Raw genomic sequence first — 27,275 nt, 5'->3', positions numbered from 1 at the left:
CATATCATAATCATAACTATCACTTAAAAATACAAAAATATCTAAAGTGGCATAAACCTTTCCTTATAGAATCCAGGAAAAGATACAGAAATTCTAATAGATGCCACAATAAATATAAAACATTCTAAGGGCTATGAATGAAAAGAACAGTAAGATGTCAGGAGACATATGAATTAAATTGAGTTGCCAAGAAAGCATTATCTAAAGCTGGGTGTGGTGATGCAATCCCAATACTTGGGAGGCTGAGGCAGGAGAATACCAGATTCAAGGACCTCAACAAGAAGTGAGGCTGTCATAAACCTAGTGAGACTCTGCTTTAAAATTAAAATAGGGATGGGGTGTATCTCAGAGGTAGAATTCTCCTGGGTTCAATCCCCATTACAATAATAATAATAATAATAATAATAATAATAATAAGGCATTATCTAAGGAAATGGCATTTAGTAGAAATTTACGAGTCTAGGCCAAGAACAGGGCAATGAATCTCCCTGCAGAGGGAATGACACATGTGAGACAGGAGACGCAGTGAATAAGTAAGAGGGCTTTGGGTGCAATGAGAATGTGGCTCCAGGTGAGAATGAAAAGTTTGAGAGCAGCTACATCCCATGAACTTTTGGAGGTCATGGGACCAAATCTGTGTATTATTTTAAGTGCCACTCAAAGCCCTTAATTGGTTTCAAGCAGGAGAATGATGAGTTTAAAGCTAAGGAGATTTGAAGAAAGGGAAATTCTGAACTTGCCTTTAGATTACCATGTTGCCTACGGGGTTTCCACCACAATGCTGAAGTTAGACGTATTAAACTCACAGGAGTTGAGTGTGGTGATGCATGCTTGTAATCCTAGTACCTGGGAGGCTGAGACAGGAAAATTCCATGTTCACAGCCAGCCTCAGCTACTTAGTGATGCCTTCCACTACTTAGTGAGACCCTGTTTCAAAGTAAAGAATAAAAAATAGCCTGGGGGTATAGCTCCAAGGTAGAATGCCCCTGGGTTCAATCCCAGTACTGCAATAAACACACACACACACACACACACACACACACACACACACACCTCACAGGAGAGCTTTTGTACTCCAGATAACATTTTGAATTATCGGTATATATTGATCTGAAATAAGGAATGTGTAGCACAATCATCTGAAGATCCTGGAGAAACATTAGCATTTCAGGTACAGATGAAGAGGAAGACTGAGGTGGGGGAGGGAGGCTGCAGTGGCACAAACAAAATCAGGTATATTGTGGAGGCCAAGGGAACAGATTAGGATGGCCAACAGTGTTAAATATAAGGGAGAAACTTAGATCGAAGCTGAGAACAGTTTCAGTGGACTATTTCAAACTATATAACAGGAAAAGACAGTTGAGTGGGTTGAGATGGAATGGGAAGAGAAACTGGTAATGAATATAGAACACTCTTTGGGGGAAAATGGTTGCAGTGGGAAGAGAGAAATTGGATAAAAGCTGGACGGACTGTGGGATCTTAGAAACACTTTTGCTATTAGTTTTTTTTAAAGACTCAGACATATTCACAGGATGATAGAAAAGAACCAGCAGAGAATGAACTAAAGATATGGAAGGATGAAGACCTTTACTGGGGATTACAGAAAAATGAGTCATGGGTACATTGGAGGTTTTAGTCTTGAATAGGAAGAATGAACCTTATCTTCTAAAAGTGGAGGCAGGCCCTAAGAATGAATATGAAAGCCAGACATGGTGACACATGCCTGTAATCCCAGAATTTGGAAAGCGGAATTGGGAAGATCACAGGTTCAAAGCCAGCTTCTGCAACTTAGTGAGACCTGGTTTCAAAATTAAAAAAAAAATTAAAATGAAAAGTTCTGGTCCTCTTCCCAGATTAGAGGCTCTCTTTCTCCACATGGTGGGTGCAGGGTGGCACCATTGTAGGCTTCTACCTCATTTCCTCCTTTGAGACCCCACCATAACACCTGTTGTTGGAGTTTCATATTTTGAGTCTCTATTACCAGGTGAAAGAGAGAGAGGGTGGGAGTGCAGTAGAGGACTGTTCAAGCCTGCCAGCAGTGAGAAGGGATTGGAAGTGTGGCCTCTCTCCTCTTGGAGAACACTAGCAACGTCCAGATGGTGATGCATGTCCTCAGGCTTTGGCTGTGCGGTGCATAGACCAGGTGTGGCTGGAGCAGGCATGGCGTCTTTCACAGGGTCAGGTGTGGGGGTTGTCAGAGTCCACTGCAGCTCCCCACAGCTGTTCTGTGGCAGCCCTTCTGAGGCAGCTGTAATAGATCCAGGCAGCTATGCTGTCTACTTTTGCAGCTGTGGGGGGGGGGGGGTTAAGATAACAGCAAAGGGTCTCTTCCATTGACCTTTAGTGGAGCCAGGTTCCAGTCTTTTCCCCACTCTGAGTCCCCTGGCTGGAATGGGTGGACAGAAGATCAAAGACTTATTGGGGCCCTATTTAAGACACAAGTGGAAAGTTTTTGTGTGGTTTTTTTCTAGTCCCAACATTAGCTGATGCGACTTGGTCTCCCCACATTCATGCAGCCTCTCGGAGACACTGCAATATCAGGGGAGACTTGGAATACAATACTGCATAGGGCAAGTACTCCATCTCTTTTCTTTGAGGTGTACCTAATTTTAAACAGGACTAGAGGCAGGACCTGTATCTAGGTGAGTTTGGCTTCCTGTTTTTAGGGTCTAGTTCATCCTTTCAACTTTCCCCGAGCTTTGTGGATGATGGGTGATAGGCCACAGGTAACTTCCACATACTGTTGAGAGCTACTGCCCTACCCTGAATGACATCTGAGATGAAGGCAAGGCCATTATCTAAACCTATCTGCAAAGGTAGGCCAAACCAAGGAATGATTTCTCGAAGTAAGACCTGGACTACTTCTCAAGATTTTTTAGTCCTTCATTGAAAATCTTTTACCTGTCCATAAAAGGTGCATATTATTGCTAGTAGGTGCTGGCAGACCCCACATTGGGGCAGTTCAGAGAAATCCATTTTTCCTCCAGGATCTCCTGTGGGTATTTTAATATATCTCCTCTAGAGTTCAGTAGTTTCTTTTCTCAGTCTAATGTTCTTTGGAATTGTAGAGTGAGGAAGGCATATCTGGAGCCGATATAGATGTTTACTACCTTTTCTTTATTTAGTTCTAAGGCCTGAATGAATGCAATGAGTTTGGCCTTCCAAGATAAAGTTCCCTGTGGTAAAGGTTTTGTTTCTAGTACAGCTTCAAGGGTGACCACTGTATATCCAGCCTGCTAGGCCCCCATTGGGGTGACAGAGGTGCTGCTATCCACAAAGATCTCCAAATCTGAGTTTTTAAGAGGCTGATCCTTTAGGTCAGGCTGACCCGAATATAGCTGACCAATTACTTCTTTGCTGTCATGAATGGGGAGGCCCCCCTTTTCCTATGGATAAGAGCATAATGGGGCTCATGGTACTTACGGTTTCCAGGAGGATGCATGGATTTTCACACAGGAGATCTTGGTATTTGGTTAGGCGGGGATTTGTCATCTAGTGGTGCCCACTAGCTTTCATGAGGGTGAGGACAGAATAGGGCAAGAGGTTACAGAGATATTGTCTGAGTGTCAATTTATCTGCCTCCTGGGCAAGCAGCATCGTTGCAGCCACAGCTCACAAACACAGCAGCCATCCAGCCACAACTCCATCCAGCCACAAATCGATCCAGTCACAACTTTATCCAGCCGTAACTTAATCCAGCCACAACTCTATCCATCTTTTTTGAAAGGTAGGCAACCCTACATTCCCATAACCCTAGCTTTTGCACCAGGACTCTGATAGCAATTTTGGGGTTTTTTTTCCTGAGATAAGTAAACAGTTTGTCTAGATCTAGGAGTGCCAGTGCTGGGGCTTCTTGTAGCATTCTCTTTGATAGGTTGAACTCTGTTTTTTGGTCCTCTTCCCAGTTTAGAGGCTCTCTTTCTCCCCCATTTGTGGAACCGGAATGGCATGGATCGCCTCTTTCCTCCTGGTCCCTAAAAGTCACTCTCCTTGTTTGAAATGAAACACGAGGTATTTGGTGACCATCTGGCACAGTTGAGCCTTTTTCCTGAAGACTTTGTATCCACACTGGTCTAAATGGTGCAGCAGGGCATCAGTCCTTTTTGCACATCCTTTTACAGTCTCATGCCGACAGGAGGTCATCGTCATACTGAGGAGCATGCAGCTTAGTTTCTGTGAGGGAAACGTCTCTTGCAAGGACTTCTCCAAAGATGGTGGTGAATTTTTGAACCCTGTGGATCTTCCAAAGAGTTTCTGGCTGGCAGGGACCAGTCGAATGCTGAAGAAGGCCCCCTTGAAGTCCAGGCAGCTGAGCCAGGTGGCAGTGGCTGAGAAGAGACTGATAAAGGTATAGGGATTGGACACCACTGGGTGCAAGGAGACAGTTACTTGGTTGACGGCCCAGAGATCTTACACCAGGCAATAGTCTTGGGTCCCTGGCTTTCATACCTACAATAGCCATGTGTACTTGGCAGATTGGCAGGGGATGATGATGCCACTCTTCAGGTGTGGGTAAATGCCTTCCAAGACGTGCCAAGGAAATGGGTATTGTCTCAGGTGAATAGCTTGGGCCCCAGGTTTAAGTTCTGTTAATACCAGGGCTTGTTCTTTTTTTTTTTTTTCAAGACCTGACAGGTTGTCATCTGCCCATAGGGTGAGATATATATTTTGGCTCATCTTGGGTTTAGGGGTTCTCTTCTGAGCCCTATATAGACTTATTAATTTCTCAAAGCACATGATTTAAAATTAACCAAAGTAACCATTTCATTCATTCACTTGTGATTTACTCAGCATGTATGATCTACAAGGCATTATGTGAAACATTAGATATATATAAGTACAAAGTAGAATCCCTGGCCTTCAGAACCTCATAAACTTAGGAGGTAGGAATGTGTTGAATAACACATGATAGAGTTAAGCAGAGACTCACAGAAGGGGCAGCTCACTCCATCTGAAGGATTCAGAAAGAGCTCCTTGCAAGAAGTGATATTTGAGCCAAGATTTGAAACATGAAAATACAAAGATCAAAGAGTAAAGTTTGGGGGAAATTACATATGATACTTGGAGATATGAGAACTGGCTAATTCAGAGAATTTCAGCAAATAAATTCTTGACTACAGGAGAACAGGGGAGAGTGAGATGGGATTGTGAAACATGAGCTGAACAGATAACTTGGAGCCAGATCTTGACATATGGTTTTTTTTTTTTTTTTTTGGTGGTACTGGGGTTCCTGGAAACCCTTCTACCTTCGGACTACACTCCCAGACCTATTTTATATCTTTATTTGGAAACAGGGTCTCTTAAGCCAGCAAGGTGGCTTCGAACCTGCGTGATCCTCCTGTCTCTGCCTCCCAAGTGCGGGAATTATAAGCCTGCACCAACACGCCCGGCATGAGGACATTTGTTTTAAAAGTGATAGGAAGCCGGGCGTGGTGGCGCACGCTTGTAATCCCCGCGCTTGGGAGGCGGAGACAGGAGGATCGCACAGGTTCGAAGCCAGCCGCGCGCTGGCTTAGGAGACCCTGTTTCCAAAATGAAAATGTAAAAATAGGTCTGGGAGTGTAGCCCGGAGGTAGAAGGGCTTCCAGGAACCCCAGTACCACCCCCCAAAAAAATAATAAAATAAATAAATAAATAAATAAATAAAAGTGATAGGAAGTTAGTGGAATACTGTTCTCATCATGATGCCTCAGTTAATAATCATGCAAATGATTTTCTTTTATCTATATAGAAACAGGAAGGCATAACGCACAGGAAAAAGGTGGTGCTTACTAGGGATTATGATGAATATAGTCATACTTAGCAGTTCAGCTGGAATCTTTAAGAAATGATTTCTGCTCTCATTCCCCAGGAGACAGGGCTTCTGAGAGTAAAACTGTTACGGAGACTTGGGTTCTTCAGCTTTTGTAATCTTCAGTGTTACGGAGTCTTTGCATTTTTTGGTTTTTACTTTTGGGTACTTGATGGAAAGGAAGATCAAAGATATTGCACCATGAAGGTCTTAATGCACTTGGGTTAAATAGTGTCCCTACAAAACCCATGTCCATACAGAATCTCAGAATGTGACCTGAGGATGTGACTTGGGAAACAGGGTCTTTGTAGATGTAATTAGTTGAATTATTATTTGGCATACTGAATTAGGGTTGGCCCTAAATCCAGAGACTGGTGTCTTTGTAAGAGGCTACATGAACACAAAAACAGAGGTGGGAGATATGCTGCTGCAAGCCTAGGGATGCCAAGGGCTGTAGGCAGCCACAGATGCTAGAGATGGAGGGATGGGCTTCCCCAGAGCCTACAGAACAACCACCCTGCTAACACCTGGACTTTGGTCTTCTGTTTTCCAGAACTGTAAAAAAATAATAAATTTTTGTTATCTTAAACCACACAGATTATGGTAATTTGTTTTGTCAGCCTGAGGAAACTAATACAGCAACCAGGAAAAAAGATATTGAAATAGTGTTAAAATTTTCTCAGAAGCTTTTTTGTAAAGGGGTCTTTACCCACTCCAAATATCTCAAATGAGTCTCAATGGACAAATAAATAATATTTAGGAAATTTCATGGCAATTACACCATAAATAACAAAAATCTATATAAATGTCAAGATCTTAGAAAATTATTAGTTTTACTACTATTTATTTAAGTATTTGTTTCTTTATTCACAATGATGACAACTATATAATCATTTTTCAGTTAATCTTTTCTTTTTTTAAGGTTATTTGCCTTGTGCCATCTTGAGGAACTTGATGTTTCCTATAATGAAATTACTTTTATTTCAAATGACATCCACAAACTCAGGTATTTGGGAAGTAGCATGTACAAAGAAAGTCACATGTAACTTAAGGATATTTGGTAATGATTGTGATGGAGAAACTTGAGTCCTTTTATTTAGTAGTTATTCAGCATAATGTGTGAAGTTTATAGAAATGTTATTGGAATGATTGGTATGCAATAATTTTAAGATAATAGCATTTTCAAGACCAATGTCATGGTACATGCCTATAATCCCCGTACTGGGGAAGCTGACACAGGAGGATCGCAGGTTCAGGGACAGCCTCAGCAAGTAGTGAGACACTCATGAACCTCGCAAGACCCTGTTTCAAAATAAAAATAAAACAGAGCTGAAGGTATAGCTTAAAGGTAGAATGTTCAATCTTCAGTAACACACAAACACATATCATGTGTATATATGTATATGTATATATATATAACACATTTTCAATAATTATTTGGAGGACAGGATGAGGACCACTTAATAGAAACACAAGGTACTTCTGTCATTTTTCTGTGTGTACCTGTGGATCTTATCTGTTTCCTTTTTTATGAAAGAAAATACATATACACAAAATACTCCTAATACTCAGTTTAATCTTAATATTAAATTCTGATTCTTTCCCACATTGATTTTAAAAAGAGCTTAAAGTTCATCTGTGTCTTTCTAGGCCAGTACCATATTGTTTTATTATTACTTTAGAATAGTCTTAATAATAAGTAAGGAGGTTGTGTGTGTGTGTGTGTGTGTGTGTGTGTGTTTGTGTGTGGTACTAGGGGTGGAACCCAGGGGCTTTTCTACCTCTGGGGTATACTCCCAGACCCATTTTTTTATACTTTATGTGGAAACAGGGTCTCACTAAGTTGCTGAGAGCCTAACTAAGTAGCTGAGGCTGGCTTAGAACCTGTGAGATCCTCCTGTCTCGGCCGCCCAAGCATGGGATTACAAGCATACTCCACCATGCCTGGCATAAGGAGGTTATTTTTAATAATGACCTATTAACTGTTCTCTTTATATAATAACCAGTAAGATCACTTTATATAATTCCCAGCTTTTCCTTGAACACACATAAACACAAAGTTAGTATTTTAGTTGCCATTGCCTTGAGTTTACACAAAATCTTGAAGAATTTATATTTTCAACAATAAAAATTTTATTCTAATGCCAGGTTTGGTGGTACATGCTTGAAATACTTGTAAGGCTGAGTGAGACAGGAGGATCACAGTTCACAGTCAGCCTGAGTTACTTAGGGTGACCTTCCACAACTTAGTAAACCCGTTTTAAAATAATGGATAAAAAATAGAACTGAGGGTGTAATTCAGGTAGAATGCCCCTGGGTTCAATCCCCAGTACCGATAAAAAATTATTCTAAAATATGCTATGTACTTTTTATTTTATCTTGTCTATGTTCTTCATAAAAATTTCTAATTCACTTCATATCTTTCTTAGTAAACTTTGCTAAGCATTTTATAATTGTGTTATATACTATACATAGAATGTTTCTCTTATTTTCATTACTAGGGGACTGTTATCAGTACAGAATAGAGAAAATCCATGTACTTCTTTATGTTATTTTAAATCAAGAAATGCAAACAAATTCTCTTAGTTCTGATTGATTTTCTTTAGTTCTCTAGGTGCATAATCTTCTAGGTGCATAATGAGATAATTTTTTTGATAATCTTTTTTTTTTTTTTTTTTTTGCAGTACTGGGGATGGAACCCTGGGGCATTCTACTTCTAAGCTACAACCTCAGCCCTCTTTTTTTATTCTTTATTTTGAAACAAGGTCTCACTGAATTCACAAAGGGCCTCACTAAGTAGCTGAGGCTGTCCGCAAACCACGATCTTCCTGTCCCAGTCTCCTGAATGCTGGATTACAAGCATGCACCACCACACCTGGCTTAATGTTCTAATATTTATAAAATTCTTAATTTCTTTTTTTAAATTTATTTTTTATTGGTGCACTGTATTCATACATCATAGTGGGATACAAACTTTTGTAGACATACATGCACACATCATCCAGTCAGCCCCCACCCGATCCCCACCCCATTCTCTCCCTATCCCTCCTTCCCATGTTTGGCTTAGTGGTTGACATCTAGTATTATAGCAATTTATCCAAAATTAAAAATGATAATCTCACATAACAGTTTCATTTGTCTGATACCAAGCTTTTGATGACTTAAAGATAACATTTCAATATTTCTTTTTGCTTTCTTTCTTACCAGAGAATATTTTTTTTCTATTTTTTAGGTGAAACTATCATATATTTATATATTTATTTTTCAGAAAAAAATCTATCCTAATATGGAATATGGATTCTAGATACCCAAAACGATCTTGAAAAAGAACAAAGCTAGAAGATATATATTTTCTGATTTCAAACCATATAAAGCTACAATAATTGAAACAGTGTAGTACTGTTCTAAAGGCAGATATATAAACCATTGGAGTTAAATAAAAGCCTAGAGCTAAATTCTTCCCTATATTATCAAGTTATTTTTGACAAGGTTTCCACGAACATTTGGTGGTGGAAATAATAATCTTTTAACTAAATATTGTTGAAAAATAATAATTACATGGAAAAGAATAAAATTGGACCCTTACCTAATCCCATATACAAGTATTAACTCAAAATAGATAAAAGATCTAAATATAAATCTTAAGACTATAAACTTTTAGGAGAAAATCTGGGTCATAAAACCTCACAAGATTGAAATTGGCAGTGATTTCTTGGATATGATTTCAGTGGCACAGGCAACAGAAGAGTATACAAACTCCCTAAAAAATAAAAAAATATTGTATATCCAAAGACAATGTAAACAGAGTTAAAAGTTACTAATAGAATTGGATAAAATATTTCCAAATGCTATATCTGAAGGTATATTAATATTCCAACTAGAAATCCTAAAAATTAACAACAATAAAGGCAAACAATACAATTTAGAGATAGGTAAAAGACTAACATAAATAATGAATCTCCACAGATAACCAATCTTAGTTGTCTGTTGGATGGAAAATCTTGTTTCTCTGGTTCTGGTGTGTGTTAGCTATTTCTTCTTTGTAGTTAATCTCTTTGAGTATTTTCTCTAGCGCTGGTTTTGAAGACATAAATTCCTTCAGTTTCTGTTTGTCATGGAAGCTTCTTATTTCTCCATCTAATTTGATAGAAAGTTTTGCTGGGTAGGAAATTTTGGGCTGGAAGTTGTTTTCTTTCAGAGTTTGGAATATGTTACTCCAAGCCCTTCTGGCTTTCATGACTTGGTTTGGGAAGTCTGGCGTGATTCTAATTGGTTTGCCTCTGAATGTCACTTGGCCCTTTGTTTTTGTTGCCTTTTAGATTCTCTGCTTGGCTTCCACATTGGTCATTTTGACAATTATGTGGCGTGGGGATCCTCTTCTCCGATCCTGTCTAAAGGGAGTTCTATAAGTTTCCTGGATCTGTGTATCAACCTCTTGCTCTATGTTTGGAAAATTTTCTGCTATTACTTCCTTGAAGAGATTGTTGATCCCTTTGGTTTCACTTTCTTTTCCCTCCTCTATTCCAATTATTCTTAGGTTAGCTCTCTTAAAATGGGCCCATATTTCTTCAATGTCAGATTCCTGCTGTTGGATATTTTTTTCTAGATTAGACACTATGCGTTCTTTTTTGGATTGCTCATCTTCTAATAGCGAGATTCTGTTCTCCATATGGTCTAATTGGTTGTTTGTGCTTTGAATTGAGGCCTTTACTTCATTAATTGCATCCTTTATCTCCTTTTGGCTCTCTCTGAGTTCTTTTCGAAGCACCTCTATTATTTCTACAGTTATTTTCCTGATTTGATCTTCTAGAGATCTCTGATTTTCTGTTTTATCGGGTTCTGATGTTGTGGGGTTGTGGGCATTCATTGCTCCAGTGTTATTCCTCTTTCCCATGATTTTGGAAGTTTGTGCCTTCCCTGGGTTCTTCCCTTGGGTCACTATGACTTCACTTAAGGTGCTCTGGATCTCGAGTCTGTAGTATCTCAGACCCCACTACTCCTTTACTGGGTTGTATCACAGAGTCTTCGACCCAGGGAGTCGATAGAGGCTGCTTTAAACTATGGGGGGGGGGTGCCAGGTTGCATGTTCTCCTATGGTGTGATATCTCTGCCACCGCCACTCCCCCACTGGGTCAAGTCCCAGGGAGTACAGTACTGGGATTTCTCCTCTGTGGCCTGCAATTTGACTCACTGTTCTTGAGTTCGCAGATGTAGCTGTACTGGACTCGGTGAATTTGCTGCTGCTGCCGCCGGTGGCAATATGGCGCCGCTGCTATGCCCTTGATCGTGAGGCTGGCTTATTTCTTCTTGGTTTTGAGTTCCACTCTGAGTCCCTGCAGCGTGTGCTGAGCTCAGCCACTGGGAGCTTTAGATGTTCCCTGTGCTGAAAAATCCCGCCTGGCTGTTTTGCAGCGGCTCACCTCGGCTTGCTGTAGCCATCTGGTGAACTCGCCGCTGCCGCCAGCAGTATGGCGCTGCTGCCGTGTCCTCGGGCGTGAGGCCGGTGTATCTCCTCTGTGGCTCTGAGCTCTGTTCTCAGTCCGCTTTCTCTCTGGAGCCTGGTGATTTTTTTGTTTCTCTGGTGATGGTGTTTTCTGGCTATGAAAGGCGCTGATTTTGTGGTAATGGAGATTGGTTGTTAGGGGGGTTCTTAAGCCCCGCTTTTCTCGGTCGCCATCTTCCTGGAAGTCCTTAATTTCTTATATAATATCCTCTGTATTTTAATAGAATTCAGCCTATTCGTATTTGCTGATCTCTGATATACATAATTTTGGCTACTTATTTATTTTCCCCATTTCTTTTTCCTTTTTCTTCCTTTTTTTGTGTTTTGTTCAGCAATATTTATTTTCTTTTTTCTCTTTTATTAATTTTGGAGCTTTACTGTAGTATCCTAATCTGTTAATTACTATCTTTCCTTTTCCAAAACTCATAATCAAACTCATTTTAAAAATATTTTATACAAGCTTGGCTTGGTAGTGTATGCCTTTAACCCCAGTACTTGGGAGGCTGAAACAGGAGGATTTCAAGTTTGATAACAGCCTCAGCAACTTACCAAGACTCTCAGCAACCTCAGCAAAACCCTGTTTCAAAACAAAAAAATATGCCGGGAGTGATGGTGCACACTTGTAATCCCCGCACTTGGGAGGCGGAAACAGGAGGATCGCGCAGGTTCAAAGCCAGCCGCACTGGCTTAAGAGACCCTGTTCCCAAAGAAAAACATAAAAATAGGTCTGGGAGTGTAGCCCGGAAGTAGAAGGGTTTCCAGGAACCCAAGTACCACCAAAAAAACCAAAAACAAAACAAAAACAAAAATATATAAATGGCCAGGGATGTATCTCTAAGGTAAAAACAAACAAACAAACAAACAAAAAATCCAGGTTCAATCCCCAGTACCAAATACCCCAGCACCAAGTATATATAAATATATTATATATATATATATATATATATATATATATATATATATATATATATATATGTATATATATATTTTGTTTTCTACTGCTGTCTTCCACCAGTAGTTAAGACTTAGAAAACTTTGATTTTTCTGCTTTTCTCTTCAAACTCACCTATGCCTTATCCGATTCCAGATGTTTTGAGATAGTTTAGAAACTTTTCTCTTCAGTATTTTTCTTTGAGTAGAAATGTCCTTTAATTCATGAATTTTTGTTTAACACTTAAATCTCAGTATTTTGAGTCATTCCTCATGTTTTATACTTTTACTGAGGCCTTGCGATTACACATCAGAGTGAGGTTCTACGATGTAGACGTCCATGCTCCGAGCATGGTGCGCTCCCTTCTGGGTCACATGCCACTCCAGCTCCCCGTACATGTTAGCGAGACTGTCAGTGATACCTCCATATATGGACATAGCTTTACTTGAACTCTTTCCTTGATCAGTTCTCCTTTTTCTCCTCCCCACCTTTCTCTACAGAGGCCTTCCACTGTTCTACTGGGAGGAGTGGCATTTTCTAAAGTCTCCCCCTCTTTGTTTCTACTGGGGACTGAACTCAGGAGCATTCTACCTTTGAGCTACACCCTCGGCCTGATTTTATTTTTTATTTTTGAAACTGGGTCTCACTAAGTTGCGGAGGGCCTCACTAAATTGCTGACGCTGGCCTCAAACTTGTGATCCTCCCGTCTCAGCATTTTAGGCATGTGCCACCGTGCTGGGCTCTGAAATGCATTATTTATATGTTAGGTCTACTGGATCCATCTTCCTCGGCACCTATATTTTTCCTCGTGATTTTTCTTTATATTTTGCTGAATTATTCCTTCAACTTGGCTTCTAATTTGTAACTCTATGAAGACCATGGTCTTCTGTTCATCCACTTCATTTTTTAGTTTCACGATTCATGCATTTTGGCCTAGGAAAGTGTGCATGTGTGCACACACTGTATTGGAGTCCCTTTCCTTTTTTACAATTTTATCGGCGCATTGTAATTATACAACATAGTGAGACTCAAAGTGATACATTTATATATGCCCACCTCACTTTGCTTCCCTCTGGATCCTGGCCCCTGCCTCCCTCCTCTCTGCACATGTGCATTAGTGAGATTGGTAGTGATGTTTTCATATATGAATATAACATTATTTGACCTCATTCTCCTTGCCCCATCTTCTCCCACTATTCCACAGATTTCTCCTCTTTTATCTAGTGAGAAAGGACCCTTTGCTTTCCTATTTTCCCTCTAGCTTCCATATATGAGAGAACACAAAGGCCTCTGGTATTCTGAGACTGTATTTGGACCCCAAGCGTTCCTCCTGCCCCCGCCTACCCTACCTCCCTAGTGTGCTCTTGCCTCTGGACCACTGGGCTGTTTGTTTTTCTTCCAGACTCTCTTCTGCTTGCTCCAGGGCAGTCTCGGAACTCCACCACTCAGGGATTTCTGGGAGCCTTCAGAGGCTCTCCCAGCTCCCAAAAGTGTTTAGCCAGATTAGCACCCCTAAAACCCACTGCAGAAAAAAAGGACAAGTAAATTCCTGGGTCCTCTGAGACAACCCGACTGAGGCCGGAGAGGCCTTGCCCTGGCGTTCTGGGAAGGTTTGCTGTGTTTCCCTGGGGTGCACCACACTCATCCTTTTTTTCTTTTTGGCACTGGGGTTTGAATCCAGGGGTGTTCTACCTCTGAGCTATATCCCAAACCTTTTATTTTTTATTTTGAAACAGGGTCTTGTTAAATTGCTGGGCTGGCCTCGAACCTACCATTCTCCTGTCTCCGTCTCTCAAGTACTGGGGTCACAGGCGTGCACCACCACTCCTAGCTGTGCCACACTCATTCTGACTGTCTACACAGGGCTTGTCTTAGTCAGTTTTGGCTGCTGTAACAGCATTCTGTAGGCAGGATGCCTTAAAGATAACAGAAATGTGTTTATATTTTGGAGGCTGAAAAGTCCATTATTAGGAAACAGACAGACATGGTCTGTGGTGAGGGCTTGCTTCTTCACAGCTGGCCACCTTCTCACATGGTGGAAGGGAAGAGGGCTCTCTCTAAAGCCACTCTTATAAGGGCTCTGAGCTTGTTTCCAAGTCTCCCCCTTCCCACGACCTACGTCCTCAGGGCCCTGCCTCCAAATACCTCCAAATACCTTGGGGCTGAAGATTTCAACCTGTGAATTTGGGACCACAGCAGAACTCTCTGTGGCTGGCACATTTTAGTGCAGAGGAAAAGGTGTCCAGGCCTGCTCTCTCCCTCAGGATGGACGCAGCCTAGAGTCTCACTCCCCTTCACCAGACTAGAAGAAGGAGGGTACTCAAATTGTGGTTGGTGAATTCAGATAGCCCCCTTGTCTTTAATACTGCCTTAGACAATACTTTCATATTGCCAGCAAGAGTTGTAATAGAATAATTAAGTCCTATAGATACATGAGACTAGCCTGCCAACGAGAATCCGGAGTCCCCCGGCTGCACCCAATAGAAAGTCCATGTTATCAGCCTATAAACCTCTAATGTATTTGATCAGTTGTAACAGCCTTTAACTTTGATTTGTTATGTGCCCATCAAGAACAAGTTCTTTTCTATCCGCTTGCAGTACTAATTAGAAAGGAAATAGGTGCCTGGAGAAAAGACTGTCGAGACAATGAGAATGAGAAAATCAGTCATGTTAGTTCTCTGAATAATAACAAGAATTATTAGAAGAGATCAACACGGTAAAATCTAAGAGGACTCAGATGTTGAAAAATCAAAGCATGGCCGGGCGTGGTGACGCACGCTTGTAATCCCCGCGCTTGGGAGGCGGAGACAGGAGGATGGCACGGGTTCAAAGCCAGCCACGCTGGCGTAAGAGACCCTGTTTCAAAAATATAAAATAGGTCTGGGAGTGTAGTCTGGAGGTAGAAGGGCTTCCAGGAACCCCAGTACCACCAAAAGAAAAAAAGAAAAAAAAGGAAGAAAAGAAAAGTCAAAACATAATGACACATATATGTTTTTGTTTTGTTTTGTTTTGTTTGTGATACTAGGGATTGAACCCAAGGGCATCATACCTCCGAGTTACACCCTCAGTCCTTTTTAGTTTTTGTTCTGAAATGGAGTCTCACTAGGTTGCTGAGGGTTTCCCTAAATTGCTGAAGCTGGTCTTGAATTTGCAATCCTCCTGTCTCAGCTTCCCAAATAACTAGGATTACAGGTATGTGCCCAGCTCACATAGTATATTTTGATAGCATACATTTTGCTGTTTTCATAAGGCATGAATGAACAAATATGTTGTGATTCAGTTTTTCTATGAAAATGTATTTTTAGTATATTATTATATTGTATTATATAATGTTCAATAGTCTTCTTGTGTTTATGGATATTATTCCTTTTTCCATAGGACCCAAATACATGTTTTAACTGTACTATTCACACAAAATGTACTTATTTGCATAATAATATATGGTTAAGTTGTTTTATTAGTAAATTCTCTGGACTCTGAGGAAATATTTAAACTCACACATATTTTATTGCCCCTAAGTTTGATGCCAATTTCCAAGGACATTAGGATAATTTTAATTCAGTTTTATATATTGCATAAATATCTTTTAAAATATGGTTTTCTTTATTTATAGATCACTTGAGAAATTGAATATTGATGGGAATAACCTCTTCTATTTACCACCTGCAATCTTGAAGCTTAACCTGACAAAAATTCACTTAGATAATACTTTCACTCATCATTTGTTTTGGGCAGAGAATTCTGTGAATAGTCCCCAAAAACTTACTCACATTTGTTGTTTGTTTATTGTAAAACATAATATACAAAAATTATATGATGTGATCCCAGCCAGAGCTGAAAGGTTATTGAAATGGTGAGTAAATAATGAAGACTTTTTTTTTTTTCTTTTGCAATACTGGGGATGGAACCCAGGGGCATCCTACCTCTGAGCTACACCCCCAACCCTATTTTTTCTTTCTTTTTTTTTTTTTTTTTTTTTTTGGTGGTACTGGGGTCCCCGGAAACCCTTCTACCTCCCGGATATACTCCCAGACCTATTTTTTTATATTTTTATTTGGAAACAGGGTCACTTAAGCCAGCAAGGCTGGCTTCAAACCTGCGCGATCCTCCTGTCTCCACCTCCCTATCACGGGGATTACAAACTGTGACACCACACCCAGCTTATTTTGAATCAAGGTTTCACTGAGTTGCAAAGGGCCTTACTAACTAGTAGCTGAGGCTATCATAGAACCTTGATCCTCCTGACTCAGGCTCCCAAAAGCTGGGATTATAAGAGTGTGCCACCACACCTGGCTAATGAAGACCTTTTAACCAAAGCACAGTTTTAAGTATCTAATTTGTTTTATTACATTGTCAGATAAGAGTTTTACTAAAGTATACACACACACACACACACACACACACACACACACACACACACGTGCACGCACACATATGCACAAACACAAAACCATATATGCAAACCCTCAAATCACTCCTTCCAGGTTTTCAGGTATAATAATGTAGCATAAATTCAGACCCATTTTTTATGTTCTCAAGTTATTACTTAAAACAGTATGAAAGATGGGTTGCTAAAGTATGGTTGGCAGTATCGATACAGCTGTTGCATAAATTCTTTCTATGAATTACTAAGAATATAGAAGTGATTTCTTTCACAAAAACTGGTTTTGCCCCAGGGGAAATATTTTACTCCACTCTAGCTTGGTAGAGACCTGAAATAGAGCAAAACTTCATGGAGCAACTTTCTTTCCTCAAGTATCAGTGACCAGTGTGGGAGTCATTACTTTATCTCAGAACTATGTTCCCTCACACACTATAGTCCACTGAAACCTGCTTCTTATTTCCTTCAGATTGGATGAAATTAGTTTTACTGAGGTATTACTCATCAGTGCTTGGACTGTTCATTTAATACATATTTTTTATATGCCTTAATATGTTGAGATGAAATCTGATTGCACACGAGAAAGTAAAATAATTCTTCAAGAGCAAAAAAAAAAAAAAAATTAAAGAGTTACAACCTAACTAGTGAGTGATAAACAGACATGGGAGCATGAGATTTAGATTTACCACAAGAGAATCTTAGGAACTTGAGATTTCTGAGTTAAATGTGCACCCCAAAAAGTATTTAATGGTCCCAGAGCAGTCATCTATCGCTCTCTCAGAAGAACTGTTTTTGACAGAAACATCCTCAATTTATACAGCAAAGGATTCAGGAAATTAAGTTCAAATGAATATTATCTCATAATTTAAATAAATTTCCAGGTCCATGAGGAAACAAGCCACTAAGAATAAGTAGCAAAAGCAGTTAACAGTTACTAACCCCAAGACACTAAAATACTAGTATCATTTACAGAATATAAAATGTCATCTCAAATTGTTTCAAGAAATAGGTTAAAATTTAAAAATAGTTAAGAAATAAGAGATTATAAAATATGATTTGTAAATTGTGAGAAAAGAAGTATTAGAGGAAACAAGATTCTAGAACTAAAACAGTAATAGTTGATATTAACTTGTTACATGGGCTTAATAGCAGGCGATATACCTGAAGAGTGATGTGGAAAAATTAGAGTTAACCTGGAGACAGCAGGTAAAGAGGTCTGAGTAAAGGAGGAGAAGATCTACCATCTGCCTGGACAGTCAAAACGCAAGTGCTGAGAGCAGTGCACATCACTGTTCAGCGAGGTAAAGGCTCTAGAGCCTCAGGAGGGATGAGAGGTGTGGGTCACAGGTGTGGGACAGCTCCACCCAGATCCGGGGGAGCACCAAGGACAAGGCAAGAAACTAAAACCAACTAGAAAAAACCCCAAGGAGTAGCAATTCAACTGCCAGCATCAGTGGGACAATGGCCAAAAGTTTATTATACTTTGCCTAGAAAGCCTACCTGTCAAGAACAAGAAACAGAATATGTGGGGTTTTTCCAGAAAAACCAAAACAGAAAATTTACCCCCAAGAGATTTTCACTAGAGGACTTTGCAAAGAAAAGAAATAAGATCACTTCAAAAGAAATCTCTGAGATGTAAGAAGAAATAGTAGATAAGTATTTATTCTATGAAACAATGATAATAGCAGTATCTATAGTATGGGGTAAAAAGGAGATGTAACTAAAATCAGACATCAGTTACAAGGTAATTATCAAAAGATAACATTTTATCACAGCAAGAAAAAACATAATGTACCTAGGAATACATCAGGTGAAATATTTCCAAGGTATTTATGCAGAAAAATTTAAACTATGAAAAAGTAAATAAATCTGAATTAAATGGGAATAATATATTTTTTTCAAGGATAATGAGGTTTGATACTAAATATATACTAGTCTTACAAATAGGACTATAAATCAATACAATTCTGGCCAAAATTCGAATCAAATTTTATAAGGAATTTGATAATCTGATTTTAAACTGTATGAGGAAAATTAAGAGGAGCCAGAATAGTCAAGACAACCACAAAAAATGGAGCCTAACATGACAGCCAGGCTTGTCTACGAAGCTTTCTATAAGCAAATATAGGAGAATAAATATATGACTTTATGGCATACAAGGAAAGATATCTCAAACCACAAAAGTATAAATAGTAAAGCAGAGTTTTATAAATTTGATCAAAGAGTAGTATTTACATAAATATAAAATAGCATCAATAAAATTAAAAAGCAAGCTACTTACTGGAAGAAGATATATTAATGTTCATAATAGTTGAAGCATATATGTATATATCCCAAAATCAATATAAAAGATATAACCCGTAGAAAATGACTAAGTTGGCCGGGCGTGGTGGCGCACGCTTGTAATCCCCGCGCTTGGGAGGTGGAGACAGGAGGATCGCGCAGGTTCGAAGCCAGCCGTGCTGGCGTAAGAGACCCTGTTTCAAAAATATAAAATAGGTCTGGGAGTGTAGCCCGGAGGAAGGAGGGCTTCCAGGAACCCCAGTACCTCAAAAAAAAAAAAAAAAAAAGAAAGTGACTAAGTTGTTGGAATATACAATTAATACATGAATAATACAGTTAAATAAGAATATTTAATCTTACCAGTAGCAAAAAAAAAAACCACATGTAAAACAGCAACAATAAATTTTTATGCCTGCCTGTTTTATCGACACTAAAAAAATTATCATTGGAGCCAAGAATGGTCGTGCACACCTGTAATTCCAGTACTTGGGAGGCTGAGACAGAAGCATTGCAGATGAGACTCTCGGCAAGTTAGCAAGACCTTGTTTCAAAACAACAACAACAACAAAAATGACAGAAATAAAAACAGAGTTAGGGGTATAGATCAAAGATAGAATACCCCTGGGTTCAATCCCCAGTTCTGAAAAAAAATGTTATTGTGTTGACTTTACACACTTGAAAAATGGGTTATTATGTACAACTGGTGGTATCTGTGAGTTGCAGAAAGCTTCATGGGAGGAATTCAACAGCTTACTCCTTCAAATAGCAATTTATATCTTGGGATTCTATCTTAAAAAAATAGTTACATGGGAACACAAAGTTTGTTCCAGGAATGATAATTGCAGCCTAAATGTGCATCAAAAAAGAGAGCAGTAAAATAAATTATGGCCTATCTATACTACAGAATACTATGATACTATTACTAAGAACAAAGCAAAGCAAGACAGGCGTGGTGGTGCACACTTACAATCCCAGGACTTGGGAGGCTGAGACAGGTGGATCACAGGATGGCAGCCAGCCTCAGCAACTTAGCAAGGCCCTTGGCACCTTAATTCCACCCTATTTCAAAATTTAAAAATAGGGCTGGGGGTGTACCTCAGAGGTCCAATTCCCAGCAATTTTATTGTGTTACAAATATATCTATATTTTGGTTCAGCTCTTAATTTTTCACTGGGTGGTGAGTGCCACATCTACATGGTATGCTGAAGAGAAAGTATGTTTTACATGCCTCTTGAGTGTTACATAGCCTCAATCATAGCGTTTTAATTTAGTAGACAGGTATCGAATACTGACATGCGGTTTCTCCGTTGCAGCGTATCCAAGTGTGAATGGTGTCATGGTCCCAAGTATGGTAAAGGCCTCCGAGTCATCCGATCCTATGATATTTTTGGAGCAGTAGAACTTCCTGTCATGTTTCATGTCTGTTCTCCTCTGTGCTACAGAAAAGTAAGGGAAAGCAGTTTTGCTTGAGAAACTTTTCCTACTAGAAGAATGCCTCAAACTTTGAAGTGAACAAAAGAAGGGTAATACAGTGATTTCTTATCCCCTTCATTGGGGCCAATAAAATTGACGCACCAGGAATTCAGCTCTTTGGGAGCATAGACTTCAAATGTAGGGCAGAATTTACCGTCTTCCCATGTGATTTCTTTTTGTAATCCTAACTTATGAAAATTTGTGATTATTAGGAAACTGTTGCAGAATAATTACTCAAACAGGATTAGGAAAGGCATTTGGATCTCAATGAAGATTTAGAAAACTTCTTTCATAGTATCTTTACTGTAAAAGGAAAATGTTCAAATGCTTTGCCAAAGGATTGCCTCTTACATCTTGTCTTTTCATGTATCCAAATGAAATGAGAAGTTAGCATGGGAAAGGCATCCTTAAGGTTTGAGCTGCGTATGCCTTCGAAGTCAAGCACCCAAGTACGTGATGTTTGTGTATTTCTGGGGAAATCTGTCCAGTGCAAACAATCTGATTTGTGACTTGCTTTGGGGAATAAAAAGATTCATTCTAGATCAGTTTTTAGCTGTCTGACTTCATTTCCTAGGCTCTTAGCAAACTGGTACAATCTCTATTGGTTATCTTGACCTCCATCTCATAAAGCTGAGATATTGGGCATTGGCCTGACATCATATTTATCAAGGCCTTTGTGGATAGTCCAACAATAAAACAGAGAACTCACAAAAATCACACTGCAAAACAGCACACACCTAGGGCAGAGCTTAAGGCTTTAAGAATTAATTCCCTGGAAGTGGAAGGTGAAAAGGCATTTTTTTATACTGCATGGATTTCTTTAATTAAATACTTCATAATGTTATTTGCACCTAGTACACATTTTTTTGAAAAATAAGACATGCCATTAGTCATGAAGTTAACAAAGTATAAGCATTCACATAGAATATATTCTAAAGTGACTTCATTTACACAGCTTCTCAGAGAAACACACTTGTGACTTTTCACCTATCAGCCAGAGTGGGATCAGATTGGAATTGACAAGCTGCAGGGCAGGGTCCCCCAACACTATCCGATGGACAGCCTGTGCTCACAAGGCCCCACAAGCTGGCTGGTTTCTACTAGAAGCACAACCGAGATGCCAGCACTCTCATCCCCACCCAGCATCCAGTCCCGCCCTGCAAACTCTGCAGACCCCAGCAGACCGCAGCTTCTTGATAGAACAGTTACAGATGGCATCGATCGTTTCATGTGTTTTCAGGTCTTATTTCATGTTTATTTACAGTTAACTTAAATCTACAATATGGCTAAACTTTAAATGAAATGATTTAAATTTATACAGCAATCTTATCACTAGCGAATGTCAGAAAATACATGGTATGCCAGATCTGTGTGTCACTCAATAATATTTAAAGATAAAATAATGAAGCAAAATTATCTTTCTGAGTGTTAAATTCAATAATTTGAGATATGTATTCTTTTCTTTGAGATTCATTTTGATTTTAAGCTGAAACAGCAAACTGCCTGAATGTATATAATGTATTATCCAGCAAAATAATGTTTATTTATAATAAAGCATCTACCATATCACACATGTAATCTGGAGGGGATATTTATGATATGGTAACAAAACAAATTTATAAAAAAAATCATAGATCCTTAATTCAACAAGATAAAAATAAAATAAGTGGCATCTAGCCTACTAATACTCACCCTTGACCCCAATATATTTTGTTGCAGGAGAACAGGTGTGGAGAGATGATGACCCGGAGACCAGGTTGGGAAGGAGTATTACTTTATTTCCACCAGCGGGGCTGAGGACTAGAGTCTGAAGTCCTAACCCTGAATGGCACAGGCATACAGATTATATAGCAGCAGGGCGGCGGGTCAGGTCCTGATTGGCTGGACAGGTGCGGAAGCCTGGTCAGGCTTGATTCTTTTCCTGAGCCTGATTTCCTCTAATACTCCCAGGTGGCAGGTGCAGGGCTTAGGTTTCTGCTTCAGTTTCTTAGGAGAAGAAATATATTCATTCATTCATTCATTCATTCATTCATTCATTCAAGGAGTGTTGGGTTTTAGCTTGAGTAGCTGGGTGCTACCACATTGATATTGGGAATAAACATGAAATAATAGGTTTCAAGGGAAATGACAGTATCTTAGAGACATTCCACAGAAATGAATCCACAGACACAGTGACCTTTCCAAACGATTGAATGTCAGTTGAGGATCTCTTAATTGTTGTTTTCTCTACATTTTAGGGAAGGGAAGAGATTTCAGACTAATGACAAAAAAATGGATTCTTCATTTTATTTTCTCTGAGTTTAGCTTAGGTCAGCACTTTTAACCTTTAGACAGGATTATTTAGGCTACTGAACAATGCAAATGTTGCAAATACAGGTAAACTAAGAAATCTATACATCCATGAATCAAGAGTGCCAGATCATCCTAACTACAAAGCTACTCTTTTCTAACATGTTAAGTTCTAACCAACTACTTCAATTAAAAATGGTAAATTTCCCAAAGGAGGTGGTATAGGGAACTTGAAAAGAAGATGGTTTTGTGACAGCCAGACACGTATCTATCTGAAAGGCGCATAGAGTTGTGTGGGAGAGGGATTAAGAGCTGAGCGGGCACACAAAAAATTTTCTTTACAGAATTCTACAGAAGAATTGTTTTAGTTCTGTTGCAGAACTAAAGCTCCAGAAGGCACAGCAGTCACTTCCCCTTGCCATAAGCCAGGGAGAGGGGCTTGCAGGGTCTGCTCCATGAGTCTTAGAGGTGTTCTCTGGGTCATCAGGAGCAAAAGGCACTGGTCCTGGATGTGCTCAGAGAAACAGGAAGGGAAGCAATGGCAGTGGGCCTAAGGTGGCCAGACAAAGAGAAGATAGACAGCGCAGCTTGGGTGCACATGACAGGACCCTTTGCGAGGACAAAGATGCACATGCTTTGCTTTGAGTTAGGTGGGCAGAGGGAGGACTGGGTCTGGGGTCCTGGAGAGAGGGTTCTGTTTGCAGAGCTCTACTTGGGAATGACATCAAATGAAAGGACAGGGATCTGCTGGGGGAGATGTTAAAGGAGGAGATGAAAAGTAGCAATTAACGTATCACCCGATGGTGGGAACTGGAGGTTTTTAGTGGGTGGGAGACACTCCAAGAAACCCACAAAACTGTCCAGGGAATCTACCAAGCCCAAATGACACAATGGCAATGTCACCGGCTGTGCCTGTTACCCGTGATCTCCTTTGCCCCTGGGGCAACCACTCTGAAAGGGTCAGAAGCTGCAGCCAGTCAGTGAGTGATCAGAGGGGGAGAGGAGGCGGCAGGTATAACTGATCACAGCTGTTACAGGACCTGGGTGCAGGCCAGTCAGTACTCAGGAGACAAGAGTTGGTGGGAAGGCAGCCAGTTATATGCTGGGGCTGGCCCTGAAAAGAAGACGGAGGGGCTGGTCCTCAAAGCTTTTTCATCGGGAACTCAGGGGCACAAAGTGCTTTTTATGGGGAGGAAAAGAAGGAACAGGCAGGGCTATGTGTTGAGCAGCATCTTCCTCATCCAAGGTGTGTGTCTCGTCTCCTCTTCCTCCTTCTCCTTCTTCCCTGATCTGAGCATCACAATAAATCTCAGCTTTCTGGAGCTAGTTTCTATAGTTCTTTAGACAGGCATATTACTCTTCTGCAAGTTAAACCCCACAGACATTCACATGCTGTTAGTTGATGCAGATTAATTGGTACTAGGGATTGAACTGAGGGTACTGGAGATTTACCTCTGAGCTACATCCTTGGTGCTTTTTATGTTGTTGTTGTTGTTGTTGTTGTTGTTGTTGTTGTTAATTATTATTATTATTATTATTATTATTATTATTATTATTACGGTACTGGGGATGCAACCCAGGGGCATTCTACCTCTGAGTGACACCTCCAGCCCTATTTTTTATTCTTATTTTGAAACAAGGTCTCACTGAGTTGCAAAGGGGCTCACTAAGTAGCTGAGGCTGGCTTCGAACCTGTGCAGTCCTTCTGTCTCAGCCTCCCAAGTGCTGGAATTACAAGCATGCACCACCATGCCCATCTGTCTCCAGTGCTTTTTATTTTTAAACAGTGTCTCACTATGTTGTTGAGACTGCCCTTGAACCTGTGATTCTCCTTTCTCAGCCTCCCAAGTAGAGGGATTACAGGCCTGTACCAGCATGCCAGACTCCATTATACATTTTGATGTTATCTTAAGGTCCCTAAATGTTTTTTGTTTGTTTGTTTTTGGTGGTACTGGGGATGGAACCCAGGGGCCTTCTACCTCTGGGCTACACTCTCAGACCTATTTTATATTTTATTTGGAAACAGGGTCTCTTAAGCCAGCTGAGGCTGGCTTTGAAGCTGTGCGATCCTCCTGTCTCGGCCTCCCAAGCGCGGGATTACAAGCATGCACCACTACACCTGGCTAAGGTTCCTAATTGTTTTGAGTTCCATTACTCTAGAGAAGGATTATTTAACAGTTAACATCTTAGAGTTATAAGAGAAGTGGTGCTTCTTTTTGTAATACAGAATGCCGAGAAGGGTGGGGATGACATAACCATGCAAAGACAGCTTGCAGAGGGGCCGCCACAACCCTACCTGGCCTCTGCCCAACTGTGGGTTTCAGGCCTGGCCCAGTGCTGCTCTCTTGGTTAAGAGCACCAAGCATGATCATTACCCTGGCCTGAACACAGTTGCCATGTGTTACTGCTCCTATGACACAAATCGACTGTGACTGCAGGGGTAAAGGGAAATTTCTACTCTACCTTTTCAAGATTTTTTGGAATAAACTGACATACACTAAATAGGAGGTGAAGGGTACAATGTTGATAATGCACGAAAGGGGAAAATTCACAGCATGGCCGGGGGGAGGGAAGTCACCAGAGTGAAGCCTAGCATAATGAGACGTACCCCTTTTCCTAAAATGGAGGGGGATAATAAGGAATGTAGACCACTTTGAGGGCTTATAAATTGTTATTAGGGAAATAAGACAGTCCCTTTGGAATGCGAATGTGCCTGAGAGACTATTATTATCTGTAAGGGAAGTCCATCTGCACGTGGCTACTCTTCTCAGTCTTCCTTTTCTAACATAGAAGAAAGCTTTTCCCTCTTCCTCCCTCCCTCCCTCCCTCCCTCCCTCCCTCCCTCCCTCCCTTTCTTCCTTTGTTCCTTCCTTCTTTCCTTCCTTCCTTCCTTCTTTTCTTCCTTCCTTCTTTGGCAATAGAGATGGAATCCAGTGTGTCATGCTTACAAGGCAAGCACTTTAGCACTGAGCCTCAATCCAGTACTTCTTTTCCTGAAATAGAAAATGGGATTCCAGCTTGGGAGGGAAGCTGTTGTGTTCCCTTCTGCGATCTGGTATTAATGCAGATAAAGCAATTCCAGAGACGCTTTTCCCTTACACCAAATTGTCCAGCGTGCAAAAAAAAACCCCTAAGACCCCAATCATATTTCATATTTGGGGGTTTGTTCTCTGAGCCTCAGTAGGATCTACCAGAGATTAAATCAGAGCAGGAAAGCATCACTCAGGTGTCACAGCAGATTCCTGGTGGGTGAGGGACTCTCCCAGAAATCCACAGGATTGCTCAGAACATCCATCAAACTCCAGTGACACAAAGCCACATCATGCAAGTCCTGGAAGACGTATTAAAGGCCGTGAGAGAAAAACCAAATCACTCCGTGTTGCCCCTGTCCCTGTTAGGGTCCTACTTGCTCAATAAAAGCAGCCAAGGTGTCTTTGCCCTTGAGCCTCTGTATGACTTACAGACAATATGTGACTCGGGGTACTGGGACCACCTGTCCTCAGGAGATTTCCACCCACCCAGCTGCACTGATACCTAGAGCTTGAGAGTAGTCAGGAGCTACTCAGTGCGTCACATCCATTTTGGGATGTCTAAACGCTTCTTAAAGCCACTGCAGAAGCAAGTCATTGAATTTGTTGGATCACAGGAAAATCTAAAGCAGCTAAACATCCACTGTGTTTCAAATAAGGAATACCGATACTCGAAAATTCCGCAGAAGCCAGAGGTGGCTCCAGAACACTCCTATGACTACATTTCCTTTAAGCCGAAACTTGACAGAGCCAGCTGGCTCACTCCTCAAGAACTCAGACAGGCCACTTACCATAATTGTGAAAAGTTTAATAGGAACTATAGGCTTACATGAAATTGTAAAAAATAATAGTCAGTCTTATTTTCTTCTTTTACTTTCCTCTAGCACAATTTTATATAGCTTATGGGTTGTAAAAACTTTCTCTATTAAAAAGAGATGCACCCCAATCGCCCTTTTTGACTCCTGGGTCACTCTTGCTTTTTTCATCTACTTTTAATTTAAGGAGTAAGGTACTAAAATGCAAGTATTACCCAAGTAATTTATAGTAATGTAAAATTTGGCTCAGAAAGCAGATCAATAGTCTGCATAAGGCCTTGGCCAGATACAGAGACAGTTACAAAAAGTCATTACCTAATTGAAAATATCTGCCAGGACACTGGATTGCCAGCTGACCTTAAGTGAACATTCTCTTTGTCCCCAAAGCATGAAAATAGATAGTCCTTGAAACAGCTTCAGACAAGGGCATTTCTTTGTAACATCAGCATCGTAGAAAGAATTGCCTAATTGGGATTTTCCACTTTAATTTTCCCTTTCTGTTTGGCAATACACCAGAAAAGATCCAAAAATGATTGACTGTCAGAGTTCAAAGAATTTTGTATTTAGGTTCCAGCTGAATTTACCCCATCATCACGATAGAGTTATCTCTTTGTGTAACCATTATATCTATCTCCACTTTATATAGAACGAACAGAATTACAGCTACTTACAGTCCTCAGTGGACACAAGTGGATGGCATGTCCTGTGTTATAGGAAAGAATATTACTTTTTTTGGTGGTACTAGGGATTAAACCCAAGGTCATTCTACCTTTGAGCTAT

The 27,275-nt window shown here is 40.2% G+C and overlaps 1 protein-coding gene across 1 annotated transcript in view; it reads left to right on the top strand.

Moving 5' to 3' along the window:
* Positions 1-26,189, top strand: part of LRRC63 (leucine rich repeat containing 63) — a gene marked incomplete at both ends in the record, with an annotated part of 45,056 nt that extends 18,867 nt beyond the window's left edge. The window contains 6 exons of the mRNA XM_080689462.1: positions 6,714-6,797; positions 15,839-16,078; positions 20,203-20,335; positions 21,357-21,602; positions 23,702-23,897; positions 26,050-26,189. Of these exons, the coding sequence (XP_080545588.1) occupies positions 6,714-6,797; positions 15,839-16,078; positions 20,203-20,335; positions 21,357-21,602; positions 23,702-23,897; positions 26,050-26,189 (1,039 nt within the window). The remainder of the gene's footprint in view (positions 1-6,713; positions 6,798-15,838; positions 16,079-20,202; positions 20,336-21,356; positions 21,603-23,701; positions 23,898-26,049) is intronic.
* Positions 26,190-27,275: the final 1,086 nt, after the last annotated feature.

This window comes from Muscardinus avellanarius (genome assembly GCF_963383645.1).
Source record: "Muscardinus avellanarius genome assembly, chromosome: 2".
In the NCBI taxonomy this organism is placed as follows: Eukaryota; Metazoa; Chordata; class Mammalia; order Rodentia; family Gliridae; genus Muscardinus; species Muscardinus avellanarius.
Note: the sequence above shows the minus strand (reverse complement) of the source record. Positions and strands in the feature narration are given on the sequence as shown.